Source organism: Somniosus microcephalus, chromosome 3 (assembly GCF_052327205.1).
Source record: "Somniosus microcephalus isolate GS21.2 chromosome 3, FLI_Smic_1.0, whole genome shotgun sequence".
NCBI classification, from domain to species: domain Eukaryota; kingdom Metazoa; phylum Chordata; class Chondrichthyes; order Squaliformes; family Somniosidae; genus Somniosus; species Somniosus microcephalus.
The window spans coordinates 46,775,631-46,793,158 of NC_140989.1; the positions used below are offsets into that span (position 1 = coordinate 46,775,631).

General features: G+C 45.7%; 1 protein-coding gene across 1 annotated transcript in view; it reads left to right on the plus strand.

Moving 5' to 3' along the window:
• LOC147121021 (ALK tyrosine kinase receptor-like) overlaps positions 1–17,528 on the plus strand; it is a 970,192-nt gene that overhangs the window by 536,699 nt on the left and 415,965 nt on the right. The window contains exon 7 of the mRNA XM_085977636.1: positions 10,387–10,487. Coding sequence (XP_085833762.1) covers positions 10,387–10,487 — 101 coding nt within the window. The remainder of the gene's footprint in view (positions 1–10,386; positions 10,488–17,528) is intronic.

Below are 17,528 nucleotides of genomic sequence, written 5' to 3' on the forward strand. Positions count from 1 at the left end.
TTCTGAGTCTGGCAAGTCTACTGATGTGCCCATTTCTGAGGGACACCGGGCTCGAACTCAACTCCATTTCAAACTACAACAGCAATTAGAACAAATGCTTCGCCGTTTTGAGCAAGAGTTGAATGCAACGAAAGAGTTCTTTGATATAGAGTTGGAGAATCTGGAAAGACAACAGAAGCAGCTGATGGAGAAAATGGAGCAGGAGCACACAAAACGTCTGATGTCAGAGGAGTTAACGGTCAGCCAACTCCTGCATATGCTGAAGGACAGGACTCTGAAATGGGAAAAACTTGAACACGAACTTCAATATTCAAACGAAAGGGGTTCGGAGCTCTCAAAGGTTATTGGAAGAGCTGAGGTGGCAACACAGACTGAGATGACTGCAACAGAGCAGCCCTTGGATGCCAAAAGTACGCTGACTCACGTCAACGTAGAACAACAGACCGCTGAAACAGCTGCTCCGGTAGAGGGATTGAATAGTCCGATCAATCAATCTCCAAAAGAAGTTGAAGTAGTAAAATCTCAAATGAGGTCATTAGTAAACGACTTGCTGAAAGCCCAGAAAAAGCTGGATGAAGAGGTACGCATGAAGAAGTCTCTTCAGGAAAGATGTCTGGACTTGGAACAAAAGCTGGCTAACGCCCAGCTGGGTATGGAGGAAATAGAAGACCCTCTCGCTGGCCTAGATCAGGACGACACCGAATATTACTATGTCCTGTCCTGCCCAACTTGTAACTTCGACTCCCACCATACAGAAATCATGGAGGAGCACCGAAAGTCTACGGAACATCGGGAGAAGGTGGCTCTACTACGGAAAAAGGAGGAAGAGAAGGAGGAACTGCGCATGCAGCTGGCAGCTGACAGTGGAGCCCAGAGAGTCTCCAAGAAGCAGAAAAGGAAAAGTCAAAACAGAAGATGACCCATCTGAACCATTATTACCTCTACCAGATCACACACGTGGTCCCTCCGAACGGAGCCAATTCAGTTCGGAAGTTCAAACTGTTAAATCCACGGAAGGACTATTGAATGAGTCACTCCAGCAACGTGAACCGACTACACCACAGAGATTGAATCTGTGAACTGTTTTCCGCAGAGACTGAATCTGTGATCTGCTTTGACATGAAGTTATCTATGTATCTATGTTATTCTGTTATGTAAACCTGAAGTTATATATGTATATATGTTATTACGTTATGTTAAATGGGGAGATGACTGTAAAGCTAAGAAGGGAGGAATGTTGTGTATGTAATATGTGTGCTACTTGAACCTATGGACAGGACTGCACTACTTGTAGGGCGTAGTGATACGCAGTACCACTCCTGGCCATAGGGGTATAAATAGTACTGTGGGTACTGATCTCCCCTCAGTTCCCGCCTGTGGGCATGAAGTAAAGACCTACGTGTTGTCCCTACCTCCAACCAGTAAAGACCTGTTTTATTGTTACTGATTAAGTCTCAGTATTAATTACTTGAACAACTCACAGACTTAACAAGATCCTCGTGGATTGTCTGGGATAGTACTACCGCCACCTCTCATAGACACTGCCAATCCTCACTAGGATGTTCCAGTATCCTGGGATAATTGGCAAAACCTGTTTCTTAATGATCTCTCCCCCACTTCCCCAATGTTATAAATACACTCTTCAACCATACCTTTTCTTCCTGTATTTGTCCTTCTGAATCCTCAGTAATTCTTGCAATTTTTTCCATTGTTCTTTTTCCTCTGCTCCATCACTGCATGATCCTACTGGAGAATATTGTAGTCAGATGAGCCTCTGTATGTGGCTCCTTGATTGTATAAGCCTTGAGCCCATTAGTGCTGCTTTGGAAAACTACCCCAGCTGCAGGTGAAAATCCTGGCATAGATGTACTATCCGTTTGTGGCTGGATTTTAACACACTGATAGGTCTTAGGACATCACCAAGGCTACCAATATTCCACCAGTCATTCAATGTTGGGATTTACCAACCCATCGCTCATTACAGCGGTGATAGACACTTCTTTCCATTCACATCATGAAAAATATGAATCTGCAACCTAGAGATTCTCTGCTTATGTGGACTCTAAGAGCTGGATTTTAATGAGGAAGGTGGGTTGGGGGAAGGGGTACTCCGACGCAGTCGGGAAACCCAGGAGGCCGGGTTTCCTGCAGGCCTTGCTGACTTTAACGGAGACATCATGGGACCGGGGTGGATCGGGGACATCATGGGACTGGGGGGCTGGTGGGGGGGTGAGATCGGGGACGTCGTGGGACCGCAGCAGGGTGGGAGGGAGGGAAGATCACTTTGGGGCCAGCCTCAGGATCATCGGGGTGGGGGGGCGGAGGGAAGATCACTTCAGGCCGGCCGCGAGATAAGGAGGTAGGTGTAAAGACACTTATCTCCTGGACGCAGCAATCCTTGCCTTGCTGTAACTGCCGGGTTTTACAAAGTGCAGTTAAAAACAAAATGGAAGTTAAAGAAGAGGCTTCCAACCTCATTATAATATGTAAATTGACGTCCTGCCTCCTGGCTGCAGGTTGGCTGCCCGCCCCGTCCTGCTTCCCGTTCTGCCTCCGTTAAAACCGGAAGTGGGCGGGTTGGATGTGGGTTCAGGTCAGGAATCCCATTTTTAACAATTTAACTGCCCCCACGCTCAAAACCCACCCATTTTGTTAGGTTAAAATTCCCCCCTAATGCTAGAGTCCATTCTAAAAGATGTAATAGCAGAGCACTTGGAAAACAGTGACAGGATCGGACAAAGTCAACATGGATTTACAAAAGGTAAATCGTGCTTGACTAATCTACTGGAATTTTTTGAGGATGTAACTTGTAGAATAGATAAGGGAGAACTCGTGGATGTGGTGTATTTGGACTTTCAGAAGGCTTTCGATAAGGTCCCGCATAAGAGATTAGTGTGTAAAGTTAAAGCACAAGGGATTGGGGGCAAGGTACTGACTTGGATAGAGAACTGGTTGGCAGACAGGAAGCAAAGAGTTGGAATAAACGGGTCTTTTTCCGAGTGGCAGGCAGTGACTAGTGGGGTACCACAGGGATCGGTCCTAGGACCCCAGCTATTCACAATATATATTAATGATCTAGACGAGGGAACTAGATGTAATATCTTCAAGTTTGCAGACGACACAAAGCTGGGTGGGCGTGTGTGCTGTGAGGAGGATGCCGAGAAACTCCAGTATGATTTGGACATGTTGGGTGATTGGGCAGATGCATGGCAGATGCAGTATAATGTGGATAAATGCGAGGTTATCCACTTTGGTGGCAAAAACAGGAAGGCAGATTATTATCTGAACGGCAATAGATTGGGAGAAGGGGAAGTGCAACGAGACCTGGGTGTCCTTGTGCACCAGTCGCTGAAGGTAAGCATGCAGGTGCAGCAGGCGGTTAAGAAGGCAAATGGTATGTTGGCCTTCGTAGCGAGAGGATTCGAGTACAGGAACAAGGATGTCTTGCTGCAGTTGTACAGGGCCTTGGTGAGACCACACCTTGAGTATTGTGTGCAGTTTTGGTCACCTTATCTGAGGAAGGATGTTCTTGCCATGAAGGGAGTGCAGCGAAGATTCACTAGACTGATACCTGGGATGGCAGGAATGACGTATGAGGAGAGATTGGGTCGATTGGGCTCATACTCGCTGGAGTTTAGAAGAATGAGAGGGGATCTCATTGAAACTTATAAAATTCTAACAGGACTAGACAGACTAGATGCAGAAAGGATGTTCCTGATGGCAGGGGAGTCCAGAACCAGGGGTCATAGTCTAAAGATAAGGGGTAAGCCATTTAGGACAGAGATGAGGAGGAATTTCTTCACCCAGAGAGTGGTGAACCTGTGGAATTCTCTACCACAGAAGGCAGTAAAGGCCAATTCATTAAATACATTCAAGAAGGAGTTAGATATATTTCTTAAGGCTAAAGGGATCAAGGGATATGGGGAGAAGGCAGGGACAGGGTACTGAGTTTGGATGATCAGCCATGATCTCATTAAATGGCGGAGCAGGCTCGAGGGGCCGAATGGCCTACTCCTGCTCCTATCTTCTATGTTTCTATGTCAGATACTCACAGCTATTACCTGTTTTTTTTTCTGCTGGCATTTAAGCTTTCATAAACTTTTGTGCCAACTCTCATTATTTTTTTGGCTTCAAACTCCCTTGAATGGCACTAATGGGTTTCCCAATGGAATTCTTCCTATCTAACATGTTTGGAAGAGAAGTACTTACGGGGAAATGTCAGAAGGATTGGTTGCCTGAGAGGCGCTTTATATCCTTCCACCAGCATCTGTACACCAGCAGAGAGAAATAAAATCAACTCATTTTGTTTGACATGCTACTACTGGAGGCAGCTCTTCACAAAGCAAGCTGTGACAGCTGATCGATATGTGAATAGCTGACTCACCACAATGCTGTATGATTCTTTAAAAGCACCAAGTTACGACATACTGGCCTATATATTTGGCCTACTAAGTTCCCGATATGGTGGGCAGGAAGCAGGCGATAAAGTCAGGTCGGAAGTGCGCCTCTCGCCATATTGGTGAAGGAAAAAAAGTAGGTGTCCAGGGCCCACACCCGAAACAGACGTTAGGCCCTTTACGTATGCAAATAAGAGACTTAACACCTGTTTGAGGCCCTCACTTCAAGATTGGTCTGCTCTGAGGCAGCTCGTGCCAGCGTTGGCTGCACTCAGGAAAACCAATGTAAGAAATCACACAACACCAGGTTTTAGTCCAACAGCTTTATTTGAAATCACAAACTTTCGGAGCGCTGCTCCTTTGTCAGGTGAAGTGGAGAAATGCATAAAGACACAGCTTATATAGTCAGAGAATAATGTCAGATGTTTACAGGTAATCTTTCCAACTGCCATTTATCACACTTCGGCAGAGAGATAATCACAGCAATCAAAGGTGTGAATGGTGTCCAAACAGGTCAGTCAGGAAAACATTACATCAAAGAACAATGAGGTGGGGTCACAAGGGGTCAAATGTTGCAGATGCTGGGGTCTGTATGAAAAACAAAAAAACAGACAAAAAACATTTTTTTTGCTGGAAATCACAGCAGGTCCGGCCGCATCTGTGTAGCGAGAACAAGCCAACGACGACTCGAGTCTGGATGACCCTACTTCAGGTGGGGTTACATGTAGCATGACATGAACCCAAGATCCCGGTTGAGGCCGTCCTCATGGGTGCGAAACTTGGCTATCAGTTTCTGCTCGACGATTTTGCGTTGTCGTGTGTCTCGAAGGCCGCCTTGGAGAATGCTTACCCGAAGATCGGAGGCTGAATGTCCTTGACTGCTGAAGTGTTCCCTGACTGGGAGGGAACACTCCTGTCTGGCGATTGTTGCGCAGTGCCCGTTCATCCGTTGTCGCAGTGTCTGCATGGTCTCGCCGATGTACCATGCTCCGGGGCATCCTTTCCTGCAACGTATGAGGTAGACAACGTTGGCCGAGTCACATGAGTATGTACCATGTACCTGGTGGGTGGTGTCCTCACGTGTGATGATGGTATCTGTGTTGATGATCTGGCATGTCTTGCAGAGGTTGCTGTGGCAGGGTTGTGTGGTGTCGTGGTCGCTGTTCTCCTGAAAGCTGGGTAATTTGCTGCGAACGATGGTCTGTTTGAGGTTAGGCGGCTGTTTGAATGCGAGTAGTGGAGGCGTGGGGATGGTTTTAGCGAGGTGTTCGTCGTCATCGATGACATGTTGAAGGCTGCGAAGAACATGGCGTAGTTTCTCTGCTCCGGGGAAGTACTGGACGATGAAGGGTACTCTGTTGGTTGTGTCCCGTGTTTGTCTTCTGAGGAGGTCTATGCGATTTTTCGCAGGAAAACCAGATCTTGGGATTGACAGGATAAGTTTTCACATTTACTTTCCTGACTGTGGAGCCAGGAGGAGCAGGACTGCTTCGCCTGAACGCACATGTAAAAAACGCAGGCCACAGTTCCTGACCTCACCTCCCCCGATCGCCGCGGCTCTCGATTCTCCCCTCCCCTGCTTCTGATCCTGACACCCGGCCTCCTATCCTTTCCCCTCTGTCCTCCTATTCCACTTTCCCCCTGCCCCCCCCCCACCGTGCTTTAAGTGATCAATCCATATATCGTGAGTGTGAAGTCACAATACAAAGCTACCTAGATGTTAGCACAAATTGGTGCTGAATTAACACCTCGGTCTAAGAGACCGCAGCAAAGTGTGGAGATCGGAAAATGTCATGCTGGTGCAGTAGAGAATTCTCTTCAGGCCAAGATTAAAGGCCATCATTGGGGTAATACAAAGGGAGCTGTGCCCAAAGGTAACCAGTGATGTAAATAAGCAGGAAGTGTTTGATGTTTAAAAAGGTTGTCAAAACTGAAAAACACCCCATAAAAAAACCCTGCACATTGTGCATGGCACTTATGCGAGATTTCTGTGTACAGATATACACTGCCATGTCAGTTTGATTCAGTTGGATTCGCACTCACTATTGTCTCTTGAGAGCATAATCTGAGCTGACACTCCAGTGCCATACTGAGGTGGTCTAGATTGTCAGAGGTGCCCTCTGATTGTTCAGATGTGGATCTGGCTGGTTTTGGTAGTGAATGATCCCATGGCGCTATTCAGAAAAAAGCAGTGAGTTCTTCGGGTGTACTGGCCAACATTCCTCCTTCAGTGAATGCCACCAAGAATTGTTTAACTGGGTATTGCTAATTCTGGGAGTTTGCTGTGTACAACATGGCTGCTATATTTGCCTAACGAACCACAGTGGCTGCACTTCAAAATAATTAATTACACATGAAACACTTTGAGGCATAATAAGCTGTAATGTTAATGCAAGTCTTTATATATCTTATGTGTTTATATGATAAATACATTTACATTATATATATACTAGCTAGGGGGGCCCGGCGTTGCCAAGGCTTTTTTGTAAAACGGCAGTTTACATGGCCGCGCGGTTGATGGCCGGCCACTGCTGCTCCCCCACTCTGTGTCTCGGGCCGAGCGGTTGTCAGGCCCGGCCCGAGTGACCCCAACCCACCTCAACTGCTGTTGAGTAAAAGCAGTGAAAAAAATGGCGGCAACGTTTCGGGAGGCTGCAGGATTAGGTCCCGCTCACACACGGAATGAAATGCCCCCTGTGACGCACCGATTGGTCAACCATCAGGCCACTGAACTGTAGGATTGGTCAACCATCACGTCACTCAACGCTAATGAGCAGTACGATTGGTCAACCGCTAATGAGCGGATTTTTGAACGTTTTTTGTATACTGTCCGAACAATTTTTGTCTGACCAAAAAGTAAATACACCTATGAGACTCCCCTAATCATAAGCTTTCTTTTGATGTAACATATGTGTAGGTACGCTCTATAATTTTTGAGTGTATAGCGGACAGACAGACATACAGACAGATATACAGACGGACGGATCCTTTTATATATATATAGATAGATAGATAGATTTAGATAATAAATTCTTGTTCTTCTTAGGCAGTCCCTCGGAAACGAGGATGACTTGCTTCCACATTAAAAATGAGTTCGCAGGTGACTGATGAGTCCAATGCGGGACCTACAGTCTCTGTCACAGGTGGGGCAGACGGTGGCTGAAGGGGCGGGTGGGTGGGGTGCTTGCGCTGCCTGTGCTTGGCTTCCGCTTGCTCCCAGCGAAGAGACTCGAGGTGTTCGGCACCTTCCCGGATGCTTCTCCTCTACTTTGTGCGGTCTTGGGCCAGGGATTCCCAGGTGTCGATGGGGATGTTACACTTTTTCAAGGAGGTTTTGAGGGTGTCCTTGAAGCGTTTCCTTTGCACACCTGGGGCTTTCTTGCCGTGCTGGAGCTCCGAGTAGAGCGCTTGTTTTGGGCGTCTCGTATCAGGCATGCGGACAATGTGACCCGTCCATCGGAGCTGATTGAGCATGGTCAAAGCTTCGATGCTGGGGATGTTGGTCTGAGCAAGAACACTGACGTTGTTGTGCCGATCCTGCCAGTGGGTTTGCAGGATCTTGCGGAGGCAGCGTTGGTGGTACCTGTCCAGTGCTTTGAGGTGCCTGCAGTACATGATCCATGTCTCTGAGGTATACAGCAGGGCTGGTATCACTGCTGCTCTGTAGACCATGAGCTTAGTGCCGGGTTTGAGGTCCTGGTCTTCAAACACACTCTTCCTCAGGCGACCAAAGGCTGCTCTGGCACACTGAAGGCAGTGTTGGACTTCGTTGTCGACGCCTGCCCTTGTTGACAGTAGGCTCCTGAGGTATGGATAGTGGTCCATGTTGCCCAAGGCCTTGTTGTGGATTTTGATAATTGGGGGGTAGTACTGTGTGGCGGGGGCAGGTTGGTAGAGGACCTTTGTCTTACGGATGTTTAGTGTAAGGCCCATGCTCTCATACGCTTTCGTGTAGGTGTTGACGATGGTTTGGAGTTCGACCTCCGAGTGAGCGCAGACGCAAGCGTCATCCGCATACTGTAGATCGACGACAGAGGATGGGACGACCTTGGATCTGGACTGGGGGCGACAGAGGTTGAACGGATTCCCGTTTGTTCTGTAAATTAGCTCCACTCCAGTGGGGAGCTTACTGAGGGTGAGATGAAGCATTGCAGCAAGGAAGATCGAGAAGAGCATTGGTGCGATGACACAGCCTTGCTTGACTCCGGTTCATACGTGAATTGTGTCTGTGGTGGAACCGTTGGTCAGGATCACGGCTTGCATGTCGTCGTGAAGCAGGCGGAGGATGGTGACAAACTTTTGAGGGCAGCAGAATTTGAGGAGGACACTCCATAATCCCTCATGGTTGAGTGTCGAAGGCCTTTGTGAGATCAAAGAAGGCCATGTACAGCGGTTGGTGCTGTTCCCTGCATTTCTCTTGTAATTGACGTGCGGTGAAGATCATGTCCATTGTGCCCCTTAGTGGACGGAATCCGCATTGCGACTCTGGGAGGAGCTCTTCGGCCACTGGGAGAAGGTGATTGAGGAGGATTCTTGCGATGACTTTCCCTGTGGCAGACAGCAGGGAAACTCCTCTGTAATTACTGCAATCGGACTTGTCACCTTTCTTGAAGATGGTCACAATTACGGTGTCTCTGAGATCCCGTGGCATGCTCTCCTCCTTCCAGATAAGAGAAATGAGTTCATAAGCCGCAAAGCCGAAATAAGGCGCAAGCGCAAGGCATTCCTGACCTGGAAACAGCAACAGAACTTGAGAGGAAGAAAGCAGCTCTACAGAAGCCTGAAGGCCGAGGTCCAACAAAAGACTCGCGACCTAAAGAACAGATGGTGGGTGGAGAAAGCGCAGGAGATCCAGCAGCTAGCCGACAACCACAACGTGCGTGGATTCTTTAGCGCAGTCAAGACCATCTACGGCCCAAGGCCCTACCCCACTGCGGGCCAAGAACGGAGAGGTACTCATCAAGGACAGAGCGGCAGTCAGTGCCCGCTAGAAGGAGCACTTCAAAGATCTCCTTAACCGCGACTCTGTCTTCAATGCGAGTGTCCTCAACTCCATCCCACAGCATGCTACCCGCCACCATCTCAGCACAACACCAGCCCGGCATGAGGTTGAAAAGGCCATCCGACAACTGAAGAACAACAAGGCCTCAGGAGCAGATGGAATCCCCGCCGAGGTGCTAAAGCATGGCGGAGAAGCACTACTAGCGTGAATTCAGATAATAAATACATTTATTATTATATATTTAGCTAATAAATATATATATATTTAGATAAATACATTTATATCATATATATATTTAGATAATAAATAGATTTATACTATATTTAAATAATAAATACATTTATTTATATATATATTTAGATAATAAATACATTTATATTATATATAGATAATAAATGCATTTATATTATATATTTTATATATATATATATTTCTGTTTCTGTTTTTGTGTTTTATGCACAAGAAGGAAAAAGTTGAGCTCACAAAACTTCAACACACTTTAAGTGTGTTCCCATCAACTGCTTCCAAACAGTCGCTCCCTTCAAAACTGAACCTAGCTGAGTCTTTTACTGAGGGAGATTACTTATTGTTAGGTTCTGCACACCACTGTTTGTAGCAGCTTTATCAGCGATACAGGACTTAGATGTAAGTACTGTATGGATAGAAAAACCAAAATTGCTAGTTTATCTACAGAATCATTCTCATGGGAATTTCTTAAACTGTGTCATATTCACCTCCACACGTTTTAGCAACTAGCCATGCATCTGCTGCACACACTCCAATTTTGTGAGAGATCAATTTTGTTGTTTAGAGTAGTGAAAGCTATTTGGGTTGAAAGCAGCATAGCTCTAATGAGAAACGGTAGCTGCCATAAGAATGGATGTTATCTTGAAACCTGCATTAAAGGTTAACAAATTATCTGATGCATTGTCCTACCTAATGAGGTTATAGCTTATATATTTTTAAATTTATGTGTTTTTTCTTCAGGTCATGCCCTTTTCCTCAGCACCAGAGAGCCTCTAATAACCAATTTCAATGAGTTGAGAAGTGTGATTTTTCCAACTCCGATTCGGAACTCTCCCTGTGAGGCAAGTACACCATTCCTGTTTTATCCGGAGGTTCTTCACAATGTTTCCTAACAATTACATGCAGGTCTATATAACAGAAATGCTCCAGCAAATCTTACTTCGATGAATTCCTCACTGGAATCCACAATGTCACCTTTCCATCCAGAGAAGTAATTGGCGAGTGTAGTCTACTCAGCCATGAACTGTAAATAAATGGTGTCCAAATGAGCTGTCAAATGAATAATTAAAAAAAAAAAATTGGCACTGGTTTAGACATTGCTGCACTTACACTGCATTTACAGTCACATATTTGATAGTGACACGATTTGAAAATTGTTGTACTGTAATAGTATTCTGTACTTCAGGATCAGGGTATGTGCAGTGAGAGGGGAGGGGAGGGTCAGACAAACAGGGCTACAGGGCTCTATATCCTCATTCTTCCTTACCCGATAAATTCTGCAGAGACTTTTGACAAACAAACATGGCCCAACACACCTTCTGATCCTGCCTCAGATTCAACCATTACAGGCATTGGTCCAGTATGATGGCGCTGTCTTACCTGCTGGGTGTTCCCCCAGGGATCGAGCGCCTTCCCTATACATTTTTGCTATCAAACGTTTGTAATATCTTCCCAGAAGCACTCCACAAGCTAGAAAGATTGGAGTTCATCAAAGAGACAAACACATTTTATTCTTTTTGTTTAATAAACTTGAGTTGGATAGGGAGTTGGATAAGTATCTGAAGGAAAAAAAATTTCAGGGCAGGAGAGTGGGACTAGCTGAGAGTTGGCACGGGCTCGATGGGCCGAATGGCCTTCTTCCATGCAGTAACCATTCTATGATTCTATAACTATTGTGCATTCAAAATCTTTCCTTTCAACAATTTTAGTCAGAATATTTTTCTGTACAATTATAATGACACTTGAAAACCAATGTGTTCGAAGACAAAATGATAAAAGTGATAATCCGATCTCACTTGAATCAGCTATTCATCCAACTATTGTTTCCAACTCTTTAACACACACACAAACACACTCAAGTACGTACACAAGTAGCACACAGTACATGCATATAATATATTAGTCCATCTCCCATGGTGTTGCTCATGTTAAGTCAGTGGATACTTTTATATAAGGACGGATTTAGCAGCCCAAAACTGGGTGTCCATGAGGCGTTGTCAACCATCAGCAGCAGAACTGTGTATCTCCACAATCTGTAACCTCATGGCCTTGCACATCCTTCACTCCTCAATCACCTTCAAGCTGAGGAATCAACCCTGGTTCAATGGCCAGTGTAGAAGGGCATGCCAAGAGCAGCACTGAGCATACCTTAGAAAGAACCACCAATCTAGCAAAGCTACAACACAGGGCTACCTTATGCTAAACGCCAAAGGCAGCAGGTTATAGATGGCGCTAAGCAATCCCACAACAAATGTATCGAAGGGAAGTTCTATAGCTCTACCACATCCAGTCAATAATGCTGATGAACAATCAGGCAACTGATAGGAGGAACAGGCTCCATAAACATCCTCATCCTAAACCATAATGAGGCCCAGCACGTGAGCGCAAGAGAGTGTTTCCAAGCATCTTCAGACAAAAGTGTCAAATGGATGATCTTACTCTATCACTTCTTAAGGTCCTCACCATCATACATACCAATGTCCAGCCAATTAGGTTTTGTCTACGTGATATTAAGAAATGGCTGAGGACACTAGACACAGCAAAGGCTGTGGGCCTTTAAAGCATCCTAGCTGTAATGGCCAAGTTTGACAAGCACAAGTAGTGTTCATCTTCAGCTGTATATATGGAGTAAGAGAGTAGAATCTTTATATTCATTTATTTATGCAGTTGTAGTATTAATTAATCTAAGAAAAACAGTATAGGATACATTTTCTGAAGCTCCATCGCCAGTGGAAGCAGGCAGGGGTCGGGACATTGGCTCCATAGCCACACGCACCCAATTTCACAACCAGTGATTTTTGGGTGTGAAAATATGGTGGCACTACCATTGATCAATTATTTAAATGTGGTTCGTTGATGGAAATGCCAGCTGTGTGCGAATGACTCTCCGTGCTTGTTGCTTATCTATTGTGAAATGGGTAATCATCCTTCCAAGCCACCCAGGAATATGGGCCACATTGGAAAATTTGCAGTGCACACCTGTATCAAGTGAATGACAGATGCTGTGTTTTCAAGTGGGCATCAGTTGGTCAGAACTTTCATGGGGTGGTAGACTTCTCTTGAGGTTCCCCCTGGCAGGGAAACCTACCATTTAAGAGAAAGAAAAAGATAAATTGATCAAATTGAAATTCCAAGTACATTTAGTCTGCCATTTTTCTCACAGTAGCAGAAATATGTATTCTTCAAAAGAAGGTTTTAAACAAAATAAGTATCGCAAAATTACATATTTCGCAATAACATTACAATAAATTTACCTGTACAATTGTCTTTTAATTCCTTCAAGGCTTTAGCCTATCTCAAAAGCCTGGGCTTCGACTTTATATTTTTCCCCAGAGCAGCTAGAGGGAATTACCAACCATGTGCAGTTTGCAGAATTTCTCAACGTACAGCAGTCGGTTCTCTCTGAATTATTCAAGTACAATCTTCTCATTATGTAACACCATTTCTGTATTTCTGTGTTTCAAAAAGACTTGAAAACAAACTGAAGTATTTTGAACACCGAAATCAGGTATTCTTTCACAAACTATTACTGAAAGCTTATATTTCCTTGAGCGAGCATACGTCAGAGAGAAAGAATGTGCAGCTGTAATTTCTTTGAACAAACAAAGCATAAATTTAATTACATAATTGAAAAATGCATTTTTTTGCTGAGGTTTATTATACTAGAAAGCTTATTACTGAGGCTTTTTTCGAGGACAAACCAAGCTGAAATTTGAGAATTCAGTAAAGCAGAGCAGGCTAATTAAGTCATATGTGCTTTAAGCTTTTGCTTATGAAGCTAATTACTTCTCAGCAGTAATGACCAAGTTTGACAAGCACAAGCAATGTTGATCTTCAGTTGTATATATGAGGTAGAGAGTTGAATCTTTATATTTATTTATGCAGTTGTAGTATTGATTTATCTAAGAAAAGCAGAATATATATCTGAGTGTAAACATTCTAATTAATTACAGCTTAGTTAAGAGAATAAGTGTACAATCAGCAACTAAAACATTGAGCAAATTTTATACTTAAAAATCAGGCCAAGAATGGGCTGACAGCCTAGGAACAGAGTGTGGGGGCCACCAACAGCCTCCCAACGGGCAGGGGTCTGGGTAGCTGAGGTTCTACAGGGCTGCCCTCTCAATTCTGCCAAGTGCTGTTACTTTGGATCCAAGAAAGCTAAATCAGAACATTTCCTAGCTTAGCGCCTCCCGTTAGCGCCAGCAGATGGCGGTAATGGTGTGCTGATGCAGTTGCGCCGGGGCGAGGTGAATCCAGCGACACATGGCAAATCCGGCCCCCCCCCCCCCCGTTGCACTGCCAGTACGAGGTACTGCCAGTAACTTCAACGCCAGGCAGATCGTGACGTTAGTGAGCGTGCAATGCTCACTGGCCGCCCGAGCTGGAAAATTCATTGTCGCCACTTACCTTAGCGCCTCGACCAGACAGCAACAGGGAGAGCTGGCGTACAGCGACAGGGAGAGCTGGTGTGCAGCTCCAGGAAGCTGGCTTCAGCGATGTTATTTAAAGATATCAGCATTAATCACTCCCAGCTATCGGGGCGCATTAGTTTCAATAGTTTGTTGTCAGTTTCACCCACTGGAACAGTTGCTATGAGTAATTTCAAGCTTCCTTTGTATCAGCAGTCTTCTGGCAACTACAAAGTAGCTACATTTATTGTTCAAAGATTCAAAATGCTACACTTGGCAACAGTAATGGAGGCTTTACTGGCATGGCACCTCGCCCTCCTGGATCTATGGCGGAGGGAGCATAGGCATCGAGAAATACGGGAACATGTGCGCAGAGGGATGAGGAGGGACATCAGGCCTTACCCCCCCAAGGGTATTCTGACAGCATTTCTCCTACCTTCAATTAAGCGAGGAGCAGTGTATTAGATGGCTCCGCAACACCAAGGTGGTGGTCACAGAACTCTGCCACCTCCTCCAAACAGACCACCAGCCTCACCCCAGGATGACTTAAACCCCAGATCCCTTTTGCTCACCACATCCCCATCATACCATCCCTGTGACATGCCATATCACAACATCCTCCTGGGCGCAAAGGTGAAATGAGAGAGACCACAAAATATTGCAAACTCCATTAATACATTTATGCATAAGCATATCACACATATCACATAAATTCTAATAACTAATGACTCTTGTGCCTGCCATAGTTGAATAGCTGTCATTGTGTGCAAGGTGTGAGATGTGGGTGTGAGTGTTGGTAGGTAGAGATTATTGGTGGGTAAGTGCTGGTGGTCTGGTGCTTTGGGCAGTGTGTGAAGCTTGTGGTACAGATGATGGTATGTAGCATTTGTTGAAGTATTCAATCACCCTGACCACCCGACTGAGGTGGATCTGCCAAGAACACACCTGCTTCAGTCCTCCGGCTCCTTCTCCTTGTTGTGCTTCTCCTTGCTGAAGCAGCTGCACAGCCAGCAATGCTGAGAATGCGGTGCTGCAGCATCAATGAACCTTCCCTTTAAGTACTGGGAAAAGATTGTGATGACTTGCGGTTAGACTGCACTCGATATTGATCCACCTTTTAAGTGTAATGCCAATGAGCTAAGCCTTTAAGACTTGAATTAGCGTGCCAATCATTTCTTTGAGCACTGAGAATGAATTTTGCGTGCAGTCTAAAGCATTAGCACCTGGCGCTAATTCTCAAACATTTCTAATAATACTGCCCATTCCTGGACTATAATGAATTTCTAGCCCTTTAAAGAGCTGTGGAGGAGAAAAGGAATTTAGGCCTAGAAATTCGGTAGCGCCTCATTTGGAGCGCCAGTCTCACCTGGGCGCCGGAAGTACCGCCCCGGAAGGAGCAACGAGTGCCAGCGAGAAATTCCGTTTCAGTGCCCCAAACGGAAGCGGGGCGCTGCTCGAGGCGCCCCGCATCCCTCTTGGGGCGCTGCAACTGAAAATCGCAGCGCAATGTGCCGCAGCGCCACACGCTGCGGCACGACGTGCTGTGGTACTGCAGGCCTTCCTCCCCTTCTTAAAGGGGAGGGGCCTGCTGCAGCGCGATCTGAGATCGCGAGTGCTGGCAAAAGAGCCCGGCACCGAGGAGAAGTGCCGGGCTCTTGGGACACAGCCGGCACAACGCGGGGGTCGGGGGGGGGCTCAGAAGGCCAGGGACGGCAGCGCGGAGAGGTGCTGGCAGGCGGCCAGCAAAAAAAATGGCCGCCCCGCACCTCTCCTTTAAATAGCGCCTCTACCGCCGCAGGTAGGCCCCCCTGAACCGGTCACAGATTGCGACCGGCGTTACAGCGGGGGGGCGCTACCAAATATTGCGATCGGGGCGGTAGTGGGGCGCTGCACACACCGATGATGTCATCGGTGGCGGTGCAGCGCTACAGGCTAACGCCGCCATTAGTGCCCCGCTAAATTTCACGGGAGGCGTGGCCAGTGGCGCTAAACCCACTAAGTGCCCTCTTTGGGCACTAACTGGTGGCGCAGGCCACCGAATTTCTAGGCCTTAGTGTCTATGTACATGAATCACTAAAAGCCAGTGCACAAAAAAATAATCAAAATGGCTTATGGAATGTTGGCCGTTATTTCAAGGAGGTTGTCTAGAGCCTTAGTCAGATCCCATCTGGAGTACAATAAAAAACAACTCAATAGTATAAAGTTAATATAAACAATGCAAACATAAAAGAAGACATAGCTGGTGGCATTTTAAGAAGCTCTTTTCACTTGGGTGCACAGGGGAAGAAAAGACATTTGGCACAGAAGCTGCAAAACTGTGATAGCTCTTCAATTAAATATTTTCATGTAAAATTCAGGGGCTTAATGAAGCCAAGACCTGAAATGGCTGCAAGCTCTTTGTTTCACTAAGTGTAGCAGTTCACAAAATTGCAGCGCTGCAGAAAATGGCGGGCAGGGCTTGCTCTCCGAATATTCCAATCTCCCCGCACCAGTTGTGCACCTGTTCTTTGTGCAACTGATTGGGAAATCATCCCTGCGGCGCACTGTTATCTTAACAAGGTGTTATGTCGGTACTGTACTAATGAGGGTAATAACGGCAGTGGCACCTTCAGCACTGTAATGCTGAAAATATACATTCACTGCACAGCAATTTTACAGTGTTCAGGGCAAGGGCAGTGAGTGAGGGCTAAATGGCATTCACTAGATTACTGTTCAGCAATACTCCAATACTGCAGGCATTAGGCTTGGTGGCAACTGCAATTTCCAGGCTAATATTAGCTGATAAGGGAAATAATAATTGGTGTAATTAATACATAGGGGAACGGGATATTGATATTTAATTGAGCCAGTTAGGGAAATTTCATATAAGGTTTACTTTTCCTCATTGATTCAGACTGCACATATAAATCTTCAACCCATGGGTAGTGTTGTGACCGGCTATGTTACACTTCAGATCAGCTCCCTCTTCCCTGATTCCACTGGTGCAAACCTTGCTATGAAGCAGATCCTTGGTACTTTTTCCCTCTGTGATCCCAGCAGGGAGTTTGCTCTCATATAAAGGATAAGGTTTAGGTTTATAATGGCTCTTCAACCCAGGACATTTATCATCAGATTGCAAAAGAAAGAAAGAATTTGCATTCATCTGGGGCCTTTTACATCCTCACGACAACCCAAAACACTCCACAGCCAATTCGTTACTTTTGAAGTGTAGTCACTGTTGTAATGGAGTCAAGATTATTTCAGTTTTCCTTCAAGAAACTGCCTATAAGACCCCTCATGAAAGATGCCTTTCGCTCCATGTCACCTGTGTTTCAATCACTTATGCCAGCAAATAGATGTCACTTGGAAGCATGAAGGACTAGAATACCTGCTGAATGGCTTGAGAGAGCTCTTGAGGAGGATCCTCATTTAGAGAAGGAGGAAGTCAAACAAGACTCCACGTGCATTTTTTTTGATGGGTATAATAACCAG